The sequence below is a fragment of the Ammodytes marinus genome (assembly GCF_949987685.1).
Source record: "Ammodytes marinus genome assembly, chromosome: 18".
Classification (NCBI taxonomy): Eukaryota; Metazoa; Chordata; class Actinopteri; order Uranoscopiformes; family Ammodytidae; genus Ammodytes; species Ammodytes marinus.
The window spans coordinates 19,662,684-19,686,356 of record NC_137222.1 but is presented as its reverse complement, the minus strand read 5'-3'; the positions used below and the strand labels follow the sequence as shown (position 1 = coordinate 19,686,356).

Below are 23,673 nucleotides of genomic sequence, written 5' to 3'. Positions count from 1 at the left end.
ATATAGGCCTTTAAATGTGTTTCCCTACAATTAATGTCTGTACCTGAATCAATACAGATTTGAGTGAGTATTTGAATAATGGTTTACATGAAGCAGGTTTGAATTTCTCTTTTTTTAATAAATATATTTCTCCTTTCAGCTTTATCATATCATATGTGTTGCGCTGTGTTTGCGATGCAGGGATCAAGGTATAAAAAAACAGTTGGTTGCATCAGAGATTCCTTAGAGGCTGAAAGATTCCACAAATGAATGATATAGCAGTTGTTTAGCTTGATGGATCACCAAAGAGGCTAGAGGTGGGCACTTACCTTTTTAACCAGGATGGTGAGGCCTTGATATTTAAAGGGTTTAGAGAACTCGATGTACTGGGCTCGTTCGTTGTTTATAGTCAATGGGGCTACAATCATGTCAGCCAGGCCCCCCAAGAGCTCTCCCATCATGCCATTCCACTCTTTCTTGTTGCTGTTGTTCACCTGGAGTCCCAAAAGGAAGTTGTTAACGTGAGAATCATCAGCTCTCCACCGGCTGTCGTCTAAATCACAGAATATTTCCAGGCTATGAGGATTTGGGTTAAGCCTCTTGGGGATATAAGTTTTCTATTTTCAGGTGTTGCACCAAACTCAACTCATGCACCAAAAGTGCTCATGCTTTGCATACAGGACAGTGCGTTTCTGTGTGTTTTTTTTAAGATTATTTTTGGCATTTTCAAGCTTTATTAGATAGTACAGAGTTGAAATGGGGAGACAGAGAGAGAGAGGGGAGATGACATGCAGTAAAGGTCCACGGTTCGGACTCGAACCCGCGAACACTGCAACGAAGGCCGGAGCCAATATGGTACGCACTCTATCCACTACGCCACCAGAGCGCCCTGCGTTTCTGTGTTTTAAACAGATTGTTTGTATCCCCCCCAACCTGATTGGACAAGCCCTAAGTAATGGCTCAACCCAGTATAGTTTATATTTTTTTATGTTAGCACAATAGCATTAGGTGTATTAAAACCAGCTCTGTTGTACTGCATTGAAAACTACCATCTGTGTTAGCCTAAAACTATTCTCCAAGAAAATATCCAACTTTTATAACGGCTTTGAAATTCACCATTAGCACCATAATTAGCTGATGTTAGCTTACCTATAGTTAGGTCATCGTTAGCGATAAGCTGATGACTAAGGGTCACTATGTTGAGAATAAATGTATATAATGAAATCTTTCATGAAGGAAGAACAGTGACAGCAAGTAAAATGGGATTTTGTTGCGAAAGATTGGGTGAAGGTTCATAAGAGCGACATTGTAGGTTCTATAAATTCCTAAAAGTGTCCCACTTGGAAGGTAAGGCTCCCAATATCGCAGTCTTGTTAGGCTGGGACATCTATCTTATTTGACATGTACAAGGGCAACGCCTTTCCCAGTGGAGCGAGGGGCTGATGATAATGAATAAGCCCTGCCAAGACAAGACATCCTTTGGTTTGTGAATGATGTATGTGTTTTCCCATTTTCATACATCACAGAGAACAATAGGCAGTGACACAGTATTAAAAGAGTCAGAGAACAGGACCGAGAACAGCGAATTCCTCTTGTATAATTCAATAAAAAAAGATTCTTATTATTATTCGGATATTATTTTGGAGACAGGATAGAAAATAGGAGTCTGATTCTCTGAGACAGATTATTATTCATAGTCATTCAAATTTGGCCACAGCAGGAAACTGACCTTTTCATCCAATGACCCCCTGTGGCGGATGGCTCACCAATAGTAGAATTTGTGAGCAGATGAATTATAATATAGAGCTTTGTGCTTTGCTTTTTAATTATATATTTTTTAAATCCATCATATTTTCCATTTGCACTGGTTCCCTTTTGGCAAGCTATTAATCATTTTCTTTTGTGGTAACTATATTGCTTATTAAAACGAATCATTCCTTACCTCTATGCCTGGGAACTTGCCTGAGGTTAGACAGAGGTCAGAATAAGAAAGAGGATTGGTAATGAAAAAAATCTCCATCACTGACAAAGAGCAAACTAAGTTTTGAGGTAGTATGCGGGTTTTACTACTAGACTTTTAGGGCACTAAGAAAATGTCTCCTTATGTCAATGTTATGTAATTATGTTCATATTACAACTAACTGGCACTTCCACATTGACTGCAGCAGTCTGCCATGGTGATTGCTACTTGCCTAATCTTTCAGACATTCAGAAACTAAGATTAAATCAGTGACAATGGGCAAATTCACCTACTGGGCATTTGATATCCGTGGGCCTACGCTCTATTACTGCTCATTGCTTCAGCTCTTATTAGTTAGTAAGTGGAGTAAAATCAAAAGAATCAGCTTCAGTATTGAATGTGGGACATTGCGTGCAGCCTGTGCCTCATGCCAACATACGACACACACAAATGGCTGTCAGTTTAAAAAACGCACCCGCTCCTGAGTTCCGAATTTCCCATCAGCCACCAGGTGCACCTCGTAGGTAAAGTTCATGGTCATTGCCAACTTGATCAGGAGATCAACACAGAATCCATAGCAACACTGTGGCACAATTGGGCGTCCTGTAACCGAAACAGCAAGGGTTGCAAGTTACAATCACTCTTGAGGAAACATGTTGGATCTTTTTTTTTTTTGTATCCAATGGCGGGCGCATGTGGGCTGAACAAAATGCATGGCACATTACACTGCAGACAATCACACACATTCACACCGTTTGCCAGAAACACAGCACACAGCAGCATACAGACCAAGCATTTCCCAGCATCCCCACAATCTCTCATTCGGAATGGCACACTCAGCTACATGCATACATATATAGATACCTACTGCATATATATGTATGCATCTCCAGTGGGTGTTTGGCGGGTGCAGTAAAAGCACAGTGATAATATAAACGTCCCTGATAGGTTACCTGGGATGGTCTCATTGGGCCCAGTGCAGATAACCTTTTTAATTAAGACTCCATTTAGTGTCATTTCCTCGTGGCATGTTCCGTCCGGCTGAGTGGGTTTCACATACACAAATGGCTCCTGGTGTATGGTCACTATCTACAACAGACGGGATAGAAGGCTGTTTATCACATAGTCAGAGAGCTGAACCCATTTGGATCCCGAGGGGACAGGGACACAGAAAACAGAATACTTGGAAAAGCCCCGCAGATACACAAATATCACAGATACACACGGACAACACAACAACAGACAGATATATGAACAAGTCGACTGACTGACTGAAGGATACAGACCTGTGACAAACGAGGAGAGATAAAAGTCATAGCAAATACATCACTGCTGCCTTAATGAACATCCTGTAGATCAAAGGTGGAGTCAGCAATTTCAGAGAACGTTAGTTGTCAATCTCCTCACGATCCGCTACCTGTCCGTACTGTTTGTGCGCTGAAAAATAAAATCAAGTGTTGATACACAGCCTAGGGTTTTGTAAATGGGCATGTTGCTCGCTACGGTGGGCCCCCTTTGTTAACATACCCTTTGTTAACATGCCCATTTACAGAGCCTAGGCTGTGTATTAATAACAGGCAGGACAGGTGGTGGGTCCTGAGGAGATATTCCCTGATTTTGAAAAAAATAGATTTTGACAACAAGCATCCGCTAGAATCGATGAATCCACCTTTACCTTCACTCCTGTCTGAGAAGAAAATGACAGCACACAGACCAACGAGACTGTACCTGCTCTGCCCAGTCCTCTATATGTGTATACATGAATGTCACATTGCAGCAAAGTGAAGGCGCTTACATACCTTTAATCGAGTGGACATCTGGAAGCCCTGTGGTTTCTCTGTCTCGCCTCCGGGCCAGATGATCTTCCGCTGATTGTTCATCACCACCTGCAGAGAAGCCACACACACACATACACGTTATTATAGGTGAGTGCTGACAGAAGGTGTGCCACTGCTCCAACACTGCGGGTGAGCATCGCTAATGACTCAGCTTTATATAACCGCAGCTCAGCGCTTCTTTTATTTACATCCTCGACCTCTGACTCCTGGATCCTCCCCGAGGCTCTCAGGAACTTATTATTATCACACCTCTCACCAGGGAGAAGACAGGCTGACGCTCGCAGTCCTTACTCTTTGTTGTGTTTGCAGTATCCCGTTTAAATAACCACCAGTAACGATACGAAAGAATGGAATTCGACACAATTATCTTAGCGCTAGGTCAACGAACGACCTTTCGTAGAGATTTTAACCGCATCTCACAGCGTTAATTGGCAGATGTTATTTCGACCTCTGTCAGTTACTTCTCCATGGCAACTGAGCAGACTAATTAAGAGCGTTTCCCAGGTAAAGAATGATCTCAAAGCGAATATTTTTTTTTATATATTATGCAAACAAGTTTTTAAAGCATATGGGCTACCTTATGAAATAGTTTTTTTCAGCCAATTTCATGAGATGATTTTTTGTTGTTGTTGCATAGCCAAACTAAAAAAGATTATCTGTAGGAGAAATGTGGTTGTTGTTGTCAACTCACTGTTTTTTCACAACTAATGCTTGAATCTTCACTGTTGGCAATGGCATATTGATTTTCAATGAATTGAAACCAGTGGCTGCCTGAGGGGTCGGAAATCCATCTGAAATAACGAGGTTGTGCTTTGTCAAAATGGACAGCAATGAGTTTATCTTTGTCCCTATTTTATATCTATGTCTCATGGAGTTCACTGCAGTTATTAGCGGAATGCTCCTACAATCTTCCTGCAGTGCAGTAGAAACTGCATTGTGCTGTATATGGCAACACCCGATTGCACCAAAAGATTACATGACGCTACAGCAGTCTATCAATGTGAACCGGTAATTTCGGAAAAAAAAAGTGACTTAATATCCTCTTAAGATATTTTGCTGAGCGCTTTGGATGATCTTCAGAATGTTTTTCTGCACAGATGGGGGACTGTGAGTTGCCCTACATTAACTGCATTGTACTATAGATAGAAAACTGGAGCTGCATGCAATGAAAAATAGATGACATGGACAAGGAGCATACAGTATACACACGGGCATTGGGCAGTACGAATAAAACTAACTTCTCTAAAATCTCTAATTCAGAAACATTTGCTTTGTAGTTGTAGCGAACAGGCCAATGTCACTTTGGTCTGTCAGTTTACCTGTGTTCCGTTGTAAATGCCGACTTGAATGAGTCGACTCTTCTGGTAGTTGAGTATACTGTAGTGGGCGTACTTCCTGTCTCCATCGTCATTGAACTCCACCCGTCCTGTGAGGCCCTCTGGGTATTTAGATGACATCAACACCCTGCGGCAAGCAAAAGAAAAATTATTATTTGATCGACTGAGTGCACATGTGTTCATGCATGAATATGTTGTGTCACTGTAGTGTATTGTGTATTCTTTGGTCCAGGCTCTCAAGTGAGTGTGTGTGGCACAATGACATATTTGACTGAATTTTTCATTGTTGAAAATATGTTGAACAACATGGCACTGCTGCAGAGTTTTTGTTAATACATCGGCATGGAAGCAGATCTACTCTTTCTGTGCTGCTGAGAAACCACTCTTAAGTGGGTCAGTCTACACTCGTTTGGATAGGGTGTCTAGTTAGACTTATTCTGTAAGGCAGCTGTCCAGTCAGAACGGACACACATGTGTTAACATTTTAGGAAGTGAAGGGAGCTGCAAGGGCTAATTAATTGCTCATTTAAAAGTATTGATTAGTGCAGCTATAATTATAAATAATAATTCATTAATCGAAAACAAGAACAATGCAGACTACAATCAGAAACTGAGAAAACTTAATTTATGAAACTGAAAACAAGTGTTATTGAACTGCAAAATAAAAAACAGTGTTGCATCGGCCAGGCTCAATGTAGTAATAGACATAAATGATGCAATGCTACATAGGACCTTACATGGACAATTCTTAGAGTGCTCAACTTATATATTTCACATAAAGACTATACAATTATATTAGTCTTCAACAAAATAAATTCTGGGTCTGACCTTAACAACAGTTGGTTCTCATAAAAAGTGAATCATCAAAAAGAACATTAATTTCAGAGATTATCACACCTTTGCCATCAATATCAATGAATGGGAATCAGTGTGTTTGGTCTGCAGGCTTACCTTTTAAAGAGTGGCCCTGTTTTCCAGATGTTGGTGTTGCCCACGCATCCTCTGGGAGGTTCAGTGATGTTCTCCTTCTCAAAGAGCTCCTGGATGGACTGAGCCACCACGGCCACAGCGTCGTTGATATGTGCCGACTCATTCTTCCCATTGATGAGCTGGAGGCCGATCAGACCTGAGACCAGGCCCACAACAACAACACAACACAGTCACTGACCCCAGCCCAATACAGCCTCTCCGGATCCTTTTGCAATGCACACAGTGGAATAAAAACTTATAGGGCCTCCAGTTTAGACATGCTGAATAAAGGTCGGACATCAGCGCCGTGATCCGTCTTGGTTGCCTGTTAATGTAACTCAGTAAATATCCACATCCTGTCTTTTATGAGACAGGGCAACGGCATGAATGGATCAGGAGTTCTGCAACTGATGCCCTTTTTATATGCAGCATGTCTAAAAAGTCCCTTGAAGTTGGATCTTTTATTGTTATTTTTCTGCCCTATATACCAGTTAAGGATTGGGAATCAGCACAGGCAAAGCATTATTTGTATTAGGAAACAACAACAAAAACTAAAAAATACCACCTGACCTAAATCTATTCTAAACCAAGCAACAATCCAACTTCAGCTAAGTTTTCTGATTGCAAACCAGGTCCATCAGCTTTGCAGACTCCTGCAAGTAGCTGCAGTGTATACAGGTGGAAAGAGACTGGACATGGGGAAAGGACAACACACGCTCTGGGGGGTTGGTTGTGTCAAAGGTTGTGTCACAGGAAAGACGCTCGACACGTGTGACCACAAAGTGATATAAAACAAAAACTGTGAGAGACTTGTGCTGAAAAACAAATCCAGTAAAGAAAGACCAAAAAAAGTCTGTAGTAGCTTACCATTCTATCAGTAATCTGTTGCAACATTCTCCCTTTATAATTCACTAGAAATCATAGTATTATAACATAGCACAATAAATTAACATTGTCCTTGTAGACACACAAAGCACATTTAAACCTTTAAACACATCACGCTTAAACGTTTAAATGCTCAACACACAACACAAGCGGTTTTAACGGGTTCACCGTGTAATGTATCCGTCGTTAAACGGTTAAGCTCCCCTATAATCCTGTTTGTGTTATGGTCGGCCGTCCTAGTAAAGCCAGGAGGGAGGGTTAATTCCTAAATTCCCACCGAAACTCTGCGGGATGAACGTACCGTCTGGCGCCTCGCTCAGGGCTTTACCCGACATCTCCCGCTCTCCAACCAGCCACACGTAGCCAGAGCCCGTCATGTTGAGGAAGCGGGCGGCCTTGTACACGGCAGCAGCCTCCTCCTCACTGGAAATGTGCCATATTGTAACAGATAAAAAAGGACATTGTTAAGTGGGAGAAATTCATGTTGTGTTCATTTCTAAGAGTGGTGGTAGTGGTGGTGGTTTGGGAATGGTGATGGCCAACTGATTGCAGCAACCTACTAGGCCTACATCACAAGACTTTATTGGTGTTAAATGTCTGTATATTAAAGCTATAGTGCATACATTTTTCATTAATGTATGATTTTTCATATAAATGTATGATGGTTACCTTCAAGCCATCGCCATGAGTTGACACAAAGTTGATCAAGCCTATCAGCTTCACAAAACTATCTCTGTATTTCTCAGTATGGCAGGGTTTACAAACTGGTTTCAACCCCAGTCACTGGTGCAGGAGCTCAAGAAGCGCCCACGAAACGTTTCAGTTGTTGATTCTACTGCTAAGAAAAAACCTGGATGTACAGCAGAAGGTATTAAATCCATGAGCGATTGCCGAAGGCTTACCTCGTGTAGATGTGCCAAAAGTGTGGTTGCAATTCCTCATGGGAGCAACAGAAGTTACGCACTATAGCTTTAAAGAGAGACATAATAGTCCCCAGATGGAGGGGCTATCAACTGCTTTAAACATTGAGCCACATTTAATCTTTTGAGTTACGATTTTCCTTTCCCAATTCCCCCGTAATTTTCCTTTTAGTTACGAAAAACAAATCCACAAAAATCCACTTTGGACAGTGTGCCAGGTATGGTTGAAATTTCAATCCAACAAAGCCGTATGATGCTTGAATCAGAGTGAAATATTCAACCCCATGCCAGGGTCAGACTGCCGGATTACGTCTTGCCTAAATGGACATAGGGCATCGGGAATGAAAATAATTGGAGGACGCAACAGTTAGTGTAGTGTGAGTCACGATTAAAGACCGAAACAGCATCCAGGATTCCTCAGGACATTCCAAGAAGGAGACTAACATGGCAGAATTGTTTTTAGTTTTAGCCCTGTCTCCAAAAGGGCTGTTGGTGAGGTTGTAAATTGCAACAGTAAAGTATGTTCCTGACAGCTTTTCTCTAAACAGGGTCATGTAAGTGTTGAAGGACTACAAGCTGTGAATGGTTGGGGGTGAAACAGGGACTATTTCAAAAGGCAAACACATTGTGCTACTTGATCCTGGCACAAGGTATCGTTTCATTGCAAAGGAAATCTACATGTGTCATTGGCAGAAGTTCATACAATGTTGGAAACACACGTATGCTACTTTTATCTTATATCTGGATTGAAACACAGTGACGCAACTTAGTTAGAATTCGACTCAACATAACATAACAAAGCAAGGTTCTGAAGAAGGTTTAAATAAGGTTTCGGCTAGAGCTGAAATGATGAGTTGATCAACAGAAACAAATCATCAACTATTTTGATAATTGATTTGTTTATGTAAATCTTTAGGAAAAAAGAACGAAAACTCTTTGGTTTCAACATTGTTTGTGATTCACTATATTTATTTGTTTAATGTTCAAACTAAAATAAAAATCAGATAACATTTAAAGGTGGAGTTAGCGACTTTGTAGAATGCTTGTTGTCACAATCACTTTTTGCCAAAATCACATATTTCAACCTTTATTATAAAGTGAGGAGGGTCTGATGAAATTGACTTGGGCCAGTCAGACGATGACTTGAGAAAAGTATCACTGATGAAAAACTGTGGTTAAAGCCTCAGTTAAAGGTCACTTTTACAATCTAAATGATCTCAAATGGTTCTGTGAGGTGCTGCCCTCTGGGACTTTGGGTGAAATGTGTCATTTGGGATAAGAAGTGAAATAAGTTTACCTGGCGGACAGGATGATGACCCGGGCCTCCAGCTCTTTGGCCTCCAGCAGCAGGGCAGTTAAGTTAGTCTCCTGGCTGAACTGGAGGACTTTCTCTGCCTGTGATCGGGGCATAAGAAAGGTCAAGCCAGCTACTTTTCCCTACCTCAGACACCATGCTGCTGCCTCTTTACCTGCTTGGTTTGAGCTTGGCCGCTTTCGTTTGAAAACGGGAGACAGAGTTAAAAAAGGAAAGCGATCCAGGGGTGGGAACCGGCTGAACGAAAAAAAAGAAAAAAGCTTGAAGGGGGAAGAAAAAAAACTTTTGCATTTGTTCGCATGCAAACTGAGGGTTATCAAGGCTCCAAAAAAGGACGTGCATGTGTTAGGTAAAGGGGGGAAGAAGAAGGTCAATGCAACCAGTAACTAAAAACGGGTGAAGGGGGAGGTGGGGGAGGGACGTTTTCCCCCAACAAAAAAAAAAGATTGCTGAAAACCAGGGAAGTGCTACAGGACAGGAGGAAGTAGCATCTGGGAAACGGTTTTGTCCCACACTGCCGGTTCTCCACAAAGGAATGGACTTGCAAACTCTTTTGTTTGTGTATTTGTGTGTTCTGAGTACATGCATTCCTTTATTGAAGGACACAATGAAAAATGATAAAAAGCGGGGCGCCGTTCACTGATTTCTTTTTTTTTTCTGTCATGACCGAAAATTATAGATTTTTCATAACAAAAATCATTCTTCATTTAAATCATAGGGAAATGTCTCAAAGTCAAAATCAAAAGAGAAACACGTGCTACCAAGAGAGAGGGGCATTTCTGGGTCGGCTGGTGACTGGTTTGGGCTGGTTTTCTAGTTGCTACGTTTGGAAAGTTGGTGGGCGGCGTGCATTGACCATGCAAATATACCTTAGGTCCTCGCTTGTTGTCATAGGACAGTTGGTCGAGGTTTTCATAGTTCCTTTTTTTATTCTGATGAGTAATGTGCACAGAGAAAATATGCAGACACAGAAAAATATTATAAACAGTTGAAAATGGAGGGCAGTAAAGCATTCCAAACAAATCTCCACTTTTCTGCTTCAAATTGGGACCTTTAACAGTGGGGCTTGCAAAGAACAGCAGAGATGACCACTTTTAAATACATCAAATACTACGAAGGATCAGGGAAATGTATTCAGTGTAAACAATACAATCTGGTACGTTTCTCCTTCCCCATACACCACTGGAAACTTAACCATCATATTTTCCACAACACCATCAAATCCAAAGTTTGATCACTTCTTACTGCCTTAATAAAGAAGAGCTTCAATTGAACTGCTCACACGGCAACTCATCAAGAGCTACAAACCATCACAACTGCAAATGTTAATTGTATGAATGAATAGTTTTTATTGAATGGTTGTACACGTGTTGCTAAAACTGTAGATACTAATCTAATCATGATCGACTGACTCCTAATTTAATCAAACCAAACCAAGTCTAAAAGGAAAATGCAATCAAGCTTAATCACAAACACACGCCAATGATTCACACTCCGCCATTTGAAATGGGGCTCACAGCTGCACAACAAATAAAAGAAAGGTAGTAAATCCTATGGAAATCTTTAATTAAACATTTTGTTTTCTCTCTCTAGTTGCAGTTTGTCGTCTGATGGCACATGGGGACATTAATAGTATGTAGTAGTAAGTGAGTAAGTATGTTGAACTTGTGTAAGCTGTTTTATATAGAGCACATACTGTATTCAATCAAAGGTATGTATGGGCTTTGGTCACAGCACTAATTACTCACTGTAATAGCTGAGTGGGTTAAAATTCATTTGAAATCCTGAGGTGTCACCATTTTGGATTCCAGTCTGCTCCAGTGTTCTGTAAGAGACGAGACTCTCAAAGGAGTCCTGTCTGAGACAGGGAGCCATTTTGGAGGAAAACACATCCTCTTTCTGCTTCAGAGGGTTTCCTTCACAGACGCCTGGCTTCACAGCTCACACCTCAGTGCATTCTGGGTCTGCTGGGTCTGTTCACAAAGTTCACGGTGACCCTGCACCAGAACAGTATCCAAGCTGACAAACAGCATTCACAATAAAAGCCCTACACAAACTCCTCCATTCTCAAGAGCTATTGTACAAGCTGATGTTAAAGCAATCTTTGTGTTGCTCGTGTAGGCTAAGTTTGAGTCATTGTGATTGGAAATGTTTTGAGGCAATTGTTAAATCCTTCATCATAATCATGAATTCAACATTGTATCCAAGTGAGCAAGCAGGCAGAATGCCAACAGTATTTCTAGTGTGATGAAAATGCATTGTCAAAACAACTTGTCATTGGGGTTACAGATAACGAAACGTATTCCATTTGATGAGGCAATGTTCTACAATCTGTCATTAATTAGAAGATGGAAGAACATAGTTTTACGGAAAAAACTAAATTGTATGATACGATACTGGAAACAAGTGAAATGTCCCAGTGCATGAGCAAATCATTTTCCTCCTTTTGTTAGACAAAATATTATCAATACCTGCACAATATCACCAATTATCACACTCAAAATACTGTGCAATTGGCATGTGATTTATAGCATAAAAAGTGTTGTATATACAGTATGTAGCCTATGTGTTATATGATATTCAGCGTGAAGAAATACTTGAATAACATCCAGAAGCATTATAGACAAAAGAAAACTATTTTTTTGTCAGGCATCTTAAGTCAGGCATTAATATTTCATGTTGTGTTGGTTACGTTGGCACTTTGACTTAAGTAAACTGCGTCCAGAGCCCCTTTTCTGCTGGTGACAGTGTCTATGTGAACTCGCTAACGAAACCCCATGATGCTCAAAATAACATGTAAATGTTACTGGCTTTATGCAGCACAACAGGGTGATGAGCAATAATACATCTCTCTTTTAATTAGAGCAGCATGTGAGAAAGCAGCCATCAGCCACACACAAACACATCCTTTTCCCATCACATAAAACATTCAAAGCTGCATGGAGCTGCATTTACTCTTAAGGCATTTATCTCCATGTCAAATAAATCTTTCTTTTCATCACTTGTCTATTAAAAGGTACCATTCCTGATAAAGTGTCAAATCAGAAATCTTTATGACTTAAACAAAATTAGGACATTTCCACGTAGTTGTAACTGTACCAAACAGGCATTATAGACTGGTATATATTTTTGCTATTGCCAAACAAATCGCTATGTAAGAACCAAAACCAACGATGTGTTAGTCCGTTCCTCCACACATTTTTTAATTCAGCCCCAAGCTCAGTGGTTATTGTTTAAGAAGTAAATCTCTTCAAAAACAGGCCACAGATTCTTAGCAGACACTTTTATCCTAAGCGACTTACAACTGGACGTAGGCTGTAAGCATCAAGGGTCTTGCCTAAGGATCTTCACTAGACTTGCCCTGCCTTGACCGGGAATTGAACCCCATCATACCAATAGAGCCATTTTTAGCTGCGGATTAGTACACATTTGATGTTCTAGTGAGTGTAAACAGCAGCAGGAAGGTTAACACTGAATTGATTTACAATGTGTGTTTCCTTGGAAATGAAGGAACATGTCAACCGGTCATTGATTTGTTTTGAACAGTTTTGGACAACAATGGAACCCTATATACAGGTGAAACTCGAAAAATTAGAATATCGTGCAAAAGTTCATTTATTTCAGTAATTCAACCTAAAAGGTTAAACTAATATATTATATAGACTCATAGCATGCAAAGTGAGATATTTCAAGCCTGTATTTGTTATAATTGTGATTATTATGGCTTACAGCTTATGAAAACCCCAAATTCAAAATCTCAGAAAATTTGAATATTACATAAAATCAATAAAAAAAGGATTTTAAATACAGAAATGTCGGCCCTCTAGAAAGTATAATCATGCATATGTATTAAGTACTTGGTTTGGGCCTCTTTTGCATGAATTATTGCCTAAATGCGGCATGGCATGGATGCTATCAGCCTGTGGCACTGCTGAGGTGTTATGGAAGCCCAGGTTGCTTTGATAGTGGCCTTCAGCTCGTCTGTATTGTTGGGTCTGGTGTGTCTCATCTGCCTCTTGACAATACTCCATAGTTTCTCTATGGAGTTCAGGTCAGGAGAGTTGTCTGGCCAATCAACACAGTAATACCATGGTCAGTCAACCAGTTACCAGTGGTTTTGGCACTGTGGGCAGGTGCCAAGTCTTGCAGGAAAGAGTACTTCAGCATCTCCATAAAGCTTGTCAACAGACAGAAGCATGAAGTGCTCTAAAATCTCCTGATGGATGGCTGTGGTGACTTTGGACTTGATAACACAGTGGACCAACACCATCAGATGACATGGTGCCTCAAATCATCACTGACTGTTGAAACTTGACAGTGGTCTTCAAGCCCCTTGGATGTTGTGCCCCTCCACTCTTCCTCTAGACCAGGGGTCCCCAAACTTTTTTCACAGAGGGCCACATACAGAAAAATCTACGAAGGGCCGGGCCACTTTGCAAAAATAACACATTTATCAGGACATGTAGCTGCTCTGATGTTTAGTTTCATAGTGTCTTCGTAAATTGTAATTCTTCTTCACGGCAACACTTTCCTTGCACTTTAAACAGACACATTTCCCCTCTTGTTTATATGCCAACGATACTCCCAGTGTTTTCTGCCTTTGCGTCCAATGTCCAGCAGGGTGAAAATAGTATCCAGCCGAGGTCCCAACCCTCCTAGGGGGGTCCGGGGGTATGCCCCCCCGGGAGATTTTTTTAAGTTTTTAAAGCGAAATGCATGAATTTGGTGCACTTTGAGAGGGAAATTAAGAGGCTAAATCTGAAGAATTTTGTATGACAAAAAAGTGGAGACACTGTGTCAGATGAAGGACGCATAGATTTTCCATAATAATATTAATTTAAAATAAATTATTATGCAGGGTCCTCTGGGATGGGCTTGTTGCTCATTTCCTTTTATGGGACATATTTCTCTGTAATATAATGAGTGCATTTAAATTATTTAAAAATTAAAAGCGCCATATTACATTATATTTTTAAAATGTGCCACGGGCCAATCAATCAGTGTTTGACACCCCTGCACTAGTGGGTTAACTAAGAAATGCAAAAAAAAAAGAAAAAAAAAATCAAAAAAAAATCAAAAGGCCATATTACATTATCTTTTTAAAATCGGCCGCGGGCCAATAAAAAGTAGTTTGGGGACCCCTGCTCTAGACTGTGGGACCTTGATTTCAAAATGAAATGCAACATTTCATTTGGATCAGTGATGATTTGAGGTATCATGTCAGCTGCTGATGTTGGTCCACTGTGTTATCAAGTCAAAAGTCACCACAGCCATCTACCAGAAGATTTTAGAGCACTTCATGCTTCTGTCTGTTGACAAGCTTTATGGTGATGACAATTTCCATTTCCAGCTCGACTTGGCACCTGCCCACAGTACCATAAACCACTGGTAACTGGTTGACTGACCATGGTATTACTGTGCATGAATGGCCAGACAACTCTCCTGACCTGAACTCCATAGAGAAACTATGGACTATTGTCAAGAGGAAGATGATACACACCAGACCCAACGATACAGAGGAGCTTAAGGCCACTATCAAAGCAACCTGGGCTTCCATAACACCTCAGCAGTGCCACAGACTGATAGCATCCATGCCATGCCGCATTGAGGCAAGAATTCATGCAAGAGGGGCCGAAACCAAGTACTTAGTACATATGCATGATTATACTTTCTAGAGGGCCGACATTTCTGTATTTAAAAACCTTTTTTTATTGATTTTATGTAATATTCAAATTTTCTGAGATTTTGAATTTGGGTTTTTTATAAACTGTAAGCCATAATAATCACAATTATAACAAATAAAGGCTTCACATATCTCACTTTGCATGTAATGAGTCTGTATAATATATTATTTTCACCTTTAAAGTTGAATTACTGAAATAAATGAACTTTTGCACGATATTCTAATTTTTCGAGTTTCACCTGGCTTCTGCTAAACGCAAATACTTGATGGAAGGATACATTTGTGTTTGTCTTTGGTCTTTTCAGTTGACAGAAGGATAGATACTTAAAATATCTATCCTTATTCCTTGAGTTTTACCAGGTTTTAAGTGTGATTACTGCTGCACCCATTTGGAAAGTTTTTTCATATGTGCAGGCCTCCAAATGCTTGAGCTGGCCCTCAGCCATGACTTAGTATGCGTAATTAAAGGCTAGAGAGATACAGCAACCTCTCTCAGTATTATGGGACTGAATGGCACACACAGATGGGCTCATTTTGAGCTACAAACTCATATTGTGCAAACATAAAAGGAACTTCCTGGATTCTCATCAAAGGCTTTGAATTCACACATTTCTCTTCTCTAGTGCAGGATGTGAGTCACATCTTCATGATTGGAAAGCATCGTCACTTAAAAGGTGGAGTCAGCCATTTGGAGAACGTTTGTTGTCAAATCAGTGAATATCTCCTCTACCTGTCCATAATTTATGTACGCTGAGAAAAAAAAATCCAGTGTTAACGGGCATGTTAATACACAAACAGGCATGTTGCTAGCTATGATGGCCCCCCTTTGTTTACATACCCTTTGTTTACAAACCTGTTTACAGAGCCTAGGCTGTGTATATTAACACTTACACTGGTTTTTTTCAGTTCACACAGTACGGACAGGTAGCGGATTGTGATGAGATACTGATTTTGACAACAAGCGTTCTCCAGAATCGCTGCCTCCACCTTTAAACTGCATGGATGTGGTGGCCTAACCCAATGTGACTAATCCGAACGTATTCCTATTTGGTGGTTCTTAATCAATCTGGTCACTTAATTTAAGCAGCTTTCGCTTTAGCCCGGCTGTCTCGTGTGAATTACCTCGGGTATGTGTCATGTTCAGCGTCTCATCAGCTTTAGATTTAATTAAATCTCTAAAATCGGGTCTCGTTTCAATCTGACACACAATTACAGCACAAGAGCCCCAGAGAGGGACAAGCATCACACGAAACTAAAAAATATCCCAAGGTAATTTCATCCTATTAAACGGATGCAAGAATACATGGCGGTTGATTTTTCATCACTCTCTCTCTCTCCCTCTCTCTGCCTGTTCCTTAAGGGCACACATCATCACGGTCTCAAGTCTGTTTTGGCTCAAAGACGATCAGCATTTTACTGACCCACATACCATACGCGGCTAGGAGCTACACCTAAAATGGATGCATCGGCAGTCTGTGGAAAAGGCAGACAAAAAGGCATTGTCTCATGTCATGTGAACATGGCCAATAGCAGGCTGAAATAAACACGAAGACTCTGCAAAATACAAAGTAATAAGGCCGGCCATTCATCAGGCAATGATAGGAAAAATAATCACCTGACTTGCACCACGACAAGGAAAAAAGACTTCTGTGACGTCTGTGATGGTTTGCAAAGCCCCACTATTAAAGTCCACTATTTGGCTCCCATTGTGGATAAGACACAGAGTAATTTGGACTATGGCGAAAAGCAACGTGAGGATGAGCAAATAAACGTACAAACTTTAGTCAGATTAGACCACATTAGACGCTGTTGATGTCTCTTAGGAAATGTTAGCCAATGTTTACAAAATGGTGAGAGAGAGATGTGGCCACACAACAGAAAGGAAAACAGTTACATACATAGAAGACCTTTGATGTTTTGTTTTTTTAAACCACACACACACACACACACTCGCGCTCATGCCTCATAGACTTTGCAGGCAGCCGGAGCGTCTCACCTTTGTCTCCCTCTCCTCCAGAAGGGTCTCCAGTCTCTTCTGGGCGGCCCGGCCCTCGTGGTCGTCGCTGACTATCAGGATGATGTGGTTCCAGTTGAACTCACGCATCAGGTCAAACCACACGTGAGCCTGGTGGGAGTATGGAGGCACTGTCCGCAGGAAGGACAAGTGGATGCTCTGAGGAACACCAAGGCAGGAAACCGGAGATTAGCTTTTTACACAACAACGGAATTGTTAAAGAATGACTCATTGCTCATAAGTGGACAGAAAAATAGCCACAAGGGCAGATCCTGGCCCTTTTTAGAGATTATTTAGGTCATTACATCAAGTAAGAACATACACATTTCTCTCTCTCTCTCTCTCTCTCTCTCTCTCTCTCTCTCTCTCTCTCTCATTGTTATTTGCACGATAGGGACGCAAGCATGTGCACTGTCCCCGGGCAACTGCATTACTCGACTCAAGCAGATGCCAGTCATGTGACCTAGGCTGGAGTAATAATGTCTCTAGTCCCTAGGGATCAAAAGAGGAAGTTTGGTGATGTTACAACCACAAAGTCCATGGAGCGAGGAGGTCAGGGTGATGGACTGGTTGAAAACATGTCTGACTTTAGCGCACGAGTTATCTGTTTTCCCTTTACCCACCTACAGTGAAAGTTGGTTTTGTTTTAGCCCCGACCATGATCATTCCCTTACCTTCCGGAGAAGGTTATTTTTGGTTCCATGATGACGTAGGTCTCCTAACATCATTTCAACCCAGACCCAAATGTTTTTCAAACAAGGCAAAACCAAACCTTAAAGCTATAGTGTGTTAATCATTTCAGCCCTGAGTAATTCTGATTAATAACAACACTGTTAGCACATCTACATGAGGTAAGCCTTCGGTGATCCGGCATGGAATTTATACCTTATTCTGTGCGTCCAGGTTTTCTCTTAGCAGTAGAATCAACAACTAAAACAATTTGTGGGCACTTCTTGAGCTCCTGCGCCAGTGTCAGGGGGTGACACAAGTTTGTAAAACACTGCCATGCTGAGCAATACAGAGAGAGTTTCTTGGAGTTGATAGGCTTAATAAACTTAGTGTGACCTCGTTTGATGATGTCTTGAATGTAACCGACATTCATTGATATGAAAAAGTAACAAACTATAGCTTTAGTGCTGTTACATCATGTAACAGCTGTATTTGTTCTTGAAAGGGACAACATCCATTAACGATCCTGTAAAAATAAATAAAATGTCTTAGTCTACCCACGGAGCCCTCAGGCTACCTTACATCCCTGGATTGAACTCCTCTTATTTCCTCTACCAACATTAGGAGAGATGTCACTTAAACAGACGTTACTCTGAGTTGTTAAAGACCGTGGCATTTTATTTATGGGACTGCTTTAAAGCTTCATTTTAGGAGCTTGTGCTTCGTAAAAACATGACTCGGAGTCCGGAGGATTTATTAATGATGTCCTTTCAATTTTTCAGCTGGAAAGCCATTTAATCACCGCGGCCCTAATGGACAGTGATGGGACGTTTAATCGAGGAAGTGTTTGAAAAGTGCCCCGGGGGAGATCCATACTGCTTAGCTCTCTTTTCCTGTTTTCTTCCATCCCTCTATCTCTCTCCATCTATCTCTCCGTTCAGGCCTGTCAGTCCATCACTCACCTTGTCTGAGTAGATGGACATGCGGGTGGTGAGCCCCACCACGGGGATGCGGTAGAAGCCCGCAGTGTAGGAGACAGGCGTCGGAGTGAGGTGGTCGTTGGACTGGGGAGGGTGACTCACCAGGATAGCGTAGACCTGCGGAGACACGGACGAAAGAACAATTTGTCACTCACTGGCAGTGACTAAATGTATGGTGACGCCGCTAGTCACACTGGGAGAAAAATATTACAGGTGTCAAAATGTTTAAACGCTGCAGGTTTTTGTAGTTTTTTACAGACAATACACCACAAGCATAGAATGCTATTTTTTAAGATTCATCACATGCAACATGTATAAAAACAAACAAATGGGAAGGTGCCAAATGTCCATTAATCTTCGCAGTGAATCTAATTGACCTCATTTGTTATACTGCAGCGTTAAGCAAGGACAATAAAAAGACTGGCCTGAAACAACAACTGGAAATGAAGCAAACAAGGCTTGATTAGGTTTATTTATATCAGAGATTTACAGTTGCTATGATGATATTTACATTAAATAGATGTATTAGAATCCAGATTTCATCAGTTAGATATACATTGTGTAAAATTGCAGTATTTAGCGGCATCTAGAGGTGAGATTCTCGATTACAACACTCCCTTGCTAACCCCTCCTCTTCGGATAATTTACAGAAGCTACAGGGAACTTCAAGGACAATAATCCAGTTACTAAAGTTGGCATCATCCACCACTGCCTCAAGTCTTTCCACAATACAAGGTGATTCTACAGTATTAAGATACAAAAGGCTCATTCTTAGGTTTTAAAAAACACTAATTAAACTTATGAATATTATATTCCATTAATACCAAGTCTGTTCTAAAAAATGCCCAAAATTCTACACACTGCACCTTTAATACTGAAACCAGGGTTGGGCGAATATGCGAGTAAATCTATTTAGGTATATACAGTGTGTGGGGTGTAACCTTTTTACGACTTAATTATTCACTATTAATTGAAGGGTCACAAACTGAATCAGGGCACTTGTGGGTCCTCAAGTACCTCCATAAACCAGGCCTGGGTGAAACACCTGTTTTTATACCCCTATACTAGATACATTAAGCTTGTGTGCACTATAAATACAATATAGCTGTCTTTTACTGGGCCAACTGCTGCTCTGAAATATTGTATACATGGTTAAAAATAACCATTTGTGAACCATAAAGTCTAGTCACGGACAGACTCATCAAAGAAACAGAAAAGAACAAATAAATATTCTTTGTTCAAATTGTTCTTCGCTGTGTGGGCTGTGGAGACTAATATTAATGTGCAATTCAATGAAAGTCTAATCAAGCAAACCGACACTGGCCAACCACAGTCATCCTGATAGAAAATCATTTCTGTGAGCTTGGCCTTGAGAAATGCCCTGGGAGATTGTGAAGGAAGGGGGGAATGAGGTTGGCATATCTGTGCAGGCATGGATTATTGGATGTGAGCAGTCCGTATGGTTGGGTCAAAAACGAGGTCTGTCTTCCAAGGGGTTGCTCCCAGGCATCTACTCCTCCATCTGCCACGCACTTCCATCCTCGGTAACTGTTATGGCCCTATACAAGCCAATCTCATCTGACTAAACCCTCCACAGACCTTCTGTCCAAATGAGGTGGAATTCTGTATTATTTATAAGATATTTGTGTATGTGTATGTGTGTAGAGATTTGAACCCGTTTATGTAATTTGTGCAAGGTACGCTCATGCTTGGGGCGGCTGTGAACATGCATGGGACAGGAGACTGGGTGCGACGGTTTTATTCGACAAACCTGTATCAATTAGAGTCGTTGCACCATAGGTTAATGAATGGAGTGGACTTGAAAGCAGCATTGAAGCTGGGGGTGGGGTTTGTGTTTTTGTTCGTTGTGAAGCATAATCATGTGTGTGGGAGAAATGAGAGCGAGAGCGAGAGGGGACTTCACGCCTCGACAATGATGTGACATACAGTAATGCTGGCGCTTTTATTAGAAGCAGTATTGAGCTTCAAATGAGAGGATGAGAGGGGTGGTCGGCGTGTTTTTCAAATTGCACACACACACACACACACACACACACACACACACACACACACACACACACACACACACACACACACACACACACACTCAACATACAATACTTACGACATGTGTTTTGCTTGTTAGATCTGCAGCACATAAGGCTTGAATCTCTCTTGTCGAGAGGTGGAACAATGTTAATTTAAGTGCTCTTTAAATAGGGATAGTCGTACTTCTAAAACGCATTGTTCACGTTGCCACTGCGTCATGTCACACAAAGACTGCAGCTAAGTGAGTGATCCAAGCCTGAAGGATAACATACACAAACTCAAACTGTACTGTATGTGAGCGCTTGCCAGAGTGCTATCATGCAGCACACATACAGTGCGAGCCAAGTTTTTAAACGTATCACATATTTTCACTCCTCACTGCTTCCCTTTCGCAGTTCAGTGGATCTGCAGCTGTGTGTCCTGAAATGCACAGTTTGCCCTCCCATCCGAGATATGCCTCCAACCGAATGTTATTTGTGGATGTCTGTAAACACAGTATAGTCAGTGGAGAGTTCACTGCATAAGAACCACAAAAAGTGGATTCATTTGAAGTGGGGTTTGTGTGCACAAGCGTATAGAGTGGAAGCCGAATTGGACCGATGAAAGGCATGTACTGTTATATGGGCTGACTTATTTGAGTGATTCTAGTGACATGATCTGTTTACATAGTTAGACTGAAGTCAGAGTTCAAAGCAGATGATGATCTTGTCACAGCAACATCCAACATTGACCAAATTGACCCACTTCAGTGGCCCTTGTGTGAGAAAATATATCTGTTACAACATTTTTCCTCAAAGCATCAACATATTGCAAGGCAAAGGGAGGTTTTAGTTTTGCTGCATCTAACAGCAAAGCAGTTTTACAGTGTTGTTGCGGTGTGCACAGATCACACACACATGTAGCAATGGTGAATGGTGGGCTATGATGATGATTCATGAATGAGACAGTGGTTTGATCTGGCAGTTACCTGACTGGAGATGAGGTCCTCGCAGACGGACAGAGCCATCTGGATGGCGTTGGGCTTGTGCGTTACGGAGATGGCGGTCAGCTTGAATTTATCTCGGCCGTAGACCTGGTTGGCCGCGGTCACGGCATCTTTGAAGACCTGCTCGTATCTCTTCTGGCTCAGCACCGCGCCGATGTTCACGATCTTCGGCTCACAGCCGGCCCGCGCGCAGGAGCACGAGAAGAGCACCGCCATCAGAAACAGACGCATCGTGTAGACCAACAAACAGCACAGGACAACCCGGTCGCTTTTCTCTCCGGGGGCGGGTCGGCTGGAGCCGCTTCTGGACAGCAGCAGCACGGCTCTGCCAGTGGAACGCTTGACTGCAGAAAAGATCCAGGTGGGCGGTGTGGAGCGAGCGAGGGAGGGAGGCCAAAAAAAAAAAAAGAGATGACTGAACAAATTGGTAGAATTATGTGCAATGCGGAGGAATGTGCATGATCACATATGGGGCAGGCTGCTTTTTTTCTTTCTCTCACTCCTCTGCAGAATTGCTCAAACCTCCTACGGTTTTTAAATCAAGTGTCAAACCATGGTGAAAGCCTCCTCTGCGGGGCGAGTATCGCTCCCGTTCAGCCCCTGCTCCGTGTGATCAGTGCGGACTGCTCACACCGGTGCGTCGCTGTATAAAGTCGCTCCGGGCTCCGCGGCTGCTGTCCTTGGTGCTGACAGCTGTGCATGCGCGCCGTGATGCTACTGCGCGCTCCCGCCGTATCAGCAGTTAGCACCCCCACTCTGGGTTTTTGCGCGTTGGCGTGCTACTGCTGCTTCTGCTCCTCATCATGATGATGATGATGATGTTGATGGCTGATTATTTTCGCATGCAAAGTGTATTTGCTTACTTGCGCAAAGTACGCTCCTTTGGCATGCTAGTCATGGTAGGACACAGATGAGTGGGTTGCAGCGCTAGGTTGCATACCTGCAGAAATAATTCGAACATTAAACTCGAAAATTTTAAATTTAAATGAGACTTTTCCTGCTAAAATAAAAGGTTTTATAATGATTTAATTTGTAAGAGAACTATAAGACTGTGCTTGTGAAATGTCATTTTGACAGCATGGTCGCACGTGTGAAGATAGAGTGAAGAGGAAGAGGCGTTTGATTTGAGTTAGGCTATTTTCCTCCACACCGGGTGGAGAGTCTTGGAGAGGCCGCGCACGTGCTTCTTGTGGAGCCAGTTCCTTGGACAGCTCATTAATTACGCAGCACGTCAGGGCCTGTCTTGTGGTTCCATCATGCTATGTGCACTGGCAGACATGAAGTAAAATCACATTGGGGCATGTATGGGTGTTGTGTAATATGTAACAGTATGGAGCATCCCTTAACCTTAACCCTGCAGCTATACTCGAGCAGAATCAACCGCCCAGGTTACCTAGGAAACAAGATGTATTTATTTCTTCTTTTACGCACGTGCACTCACGCACACAAAGGAGATCTTCAAGCGGAGGAAATCATCTCTGGCAAGCCATTAGTGAGTTTATTCATCAACGCAGGAAACGTATTAAATACATCACATAAACTATACGGACAAGCATGCACACAAAAAAATTAACGGATCAAAATACATATAGTCAGTGAGAATTGTTGTCTGAACAGCCGTTAATCGTTCTATTTGAACTATTAATAGCCGATTATTCAAATGTGTGTCCCGAGCGGCTTTGTGTTATGTGCTTACAGTATTGATATCAACGACTGCAGCGATTGGACAAAGTGTTTATGGAAATGAGGCCAGCATTAATCAGCCAATAGTGTTCTGAATTATAAATCACACAACACTGGTGGAGCCTCTCTGTGTTGCAGTCATGAATTAATCACAAGGCTGAAGAAATCAGCATTCATCAGCTGCTGCCTGTCTGCTTCCGAAATGAGCTGTCTCAAGTTTGATTTGGTAAGTTTCTTTTTTGTTTTGTTCTATCACTTGAGACAAGGGAAATGTAGTCCAATTCATGAGCACTGTTAAAAGTGGTATAATGGGTTCTTCATAATCATTTTCACATTTTCCCCAGACTCTAGTAGCAACCATTACTATGCTTAACAAGTAAAAGGGACACAGCAGGGCTCGGGCAAAT

General features: G+C 41.7%; 1 protein-coding gene across 4 annotated transcripts in view; it reads right to left on the bottom strand.

Moving 5' to 3' along the window:
- grin1a (glutamate receptor, ionotropic, N-methyl D-aspartate 1a) overlaps nucleotides 1-21,814 on the bottom strand; it is a gene marked incomplete at both ends in the record, with an annotated part of 35,845 nt that extends 14,031 nt beyond the window's left edge. For 2 of the 4 annotated variants that reach the window (XM_080047266.1, XM_080047268.1), the window contains 12 exons: nucleotides 309-473; nucleotides 2,415-2,542; nucleotides 2,893-3,028; nucleotides 3,739-3,825; nucleotides 5,097-5,241; nucleotides 6,066-6,240; nucleotides 7,270-7,391; nucleotides 9,186-9,283; nucleotides 10,073-10,135; nucleotides 16,883-17,059; nucleotides 18,532-18,666; nucleotides 21,566-21,814. In XM_080047266.1, coding sequence (XP_079903392.1) covers nucleotides 309-473; nucleotides 2,415-2,542; nucleotides 2,893-3,028; nucleotides 3,739-3,825; nucleotides 5,097-5,241; nucleotides 6,066-6,240; nucleotides 7,270-7,391; nucleotides 9,186-9,283; nucleotides 10,073-10,135; nucleotides 16,883-17,059; nucleotides 18,532-18,666; nucleotides 21,566-21,814 — 1,680 coding nt within the window. The remainder of the gene's footprint in view (nucleotides 1-308; nucleotides 474-2,414; nucleotides 2,543-2,892; nucleotides 3,029-3,738; nucleotides 3,826-5,096; nucleotides 5,242-6,065; nucleotides 6,241-7,269; nucleotides 7,392-9,185; nucleotides 9,284-10,072; nucleotides 10,136-16,882; nucleotides 17,060-18,531; nucleotides 18,667-21,565) is intronic. The other 2 variants (XM_080047267.1, XM_080047269.1) reach the window with 1 other exon arrangement.
- Between the last annotated feature and the right edge of the window lie 1,859 nt (nucleotides 21,815-23,673).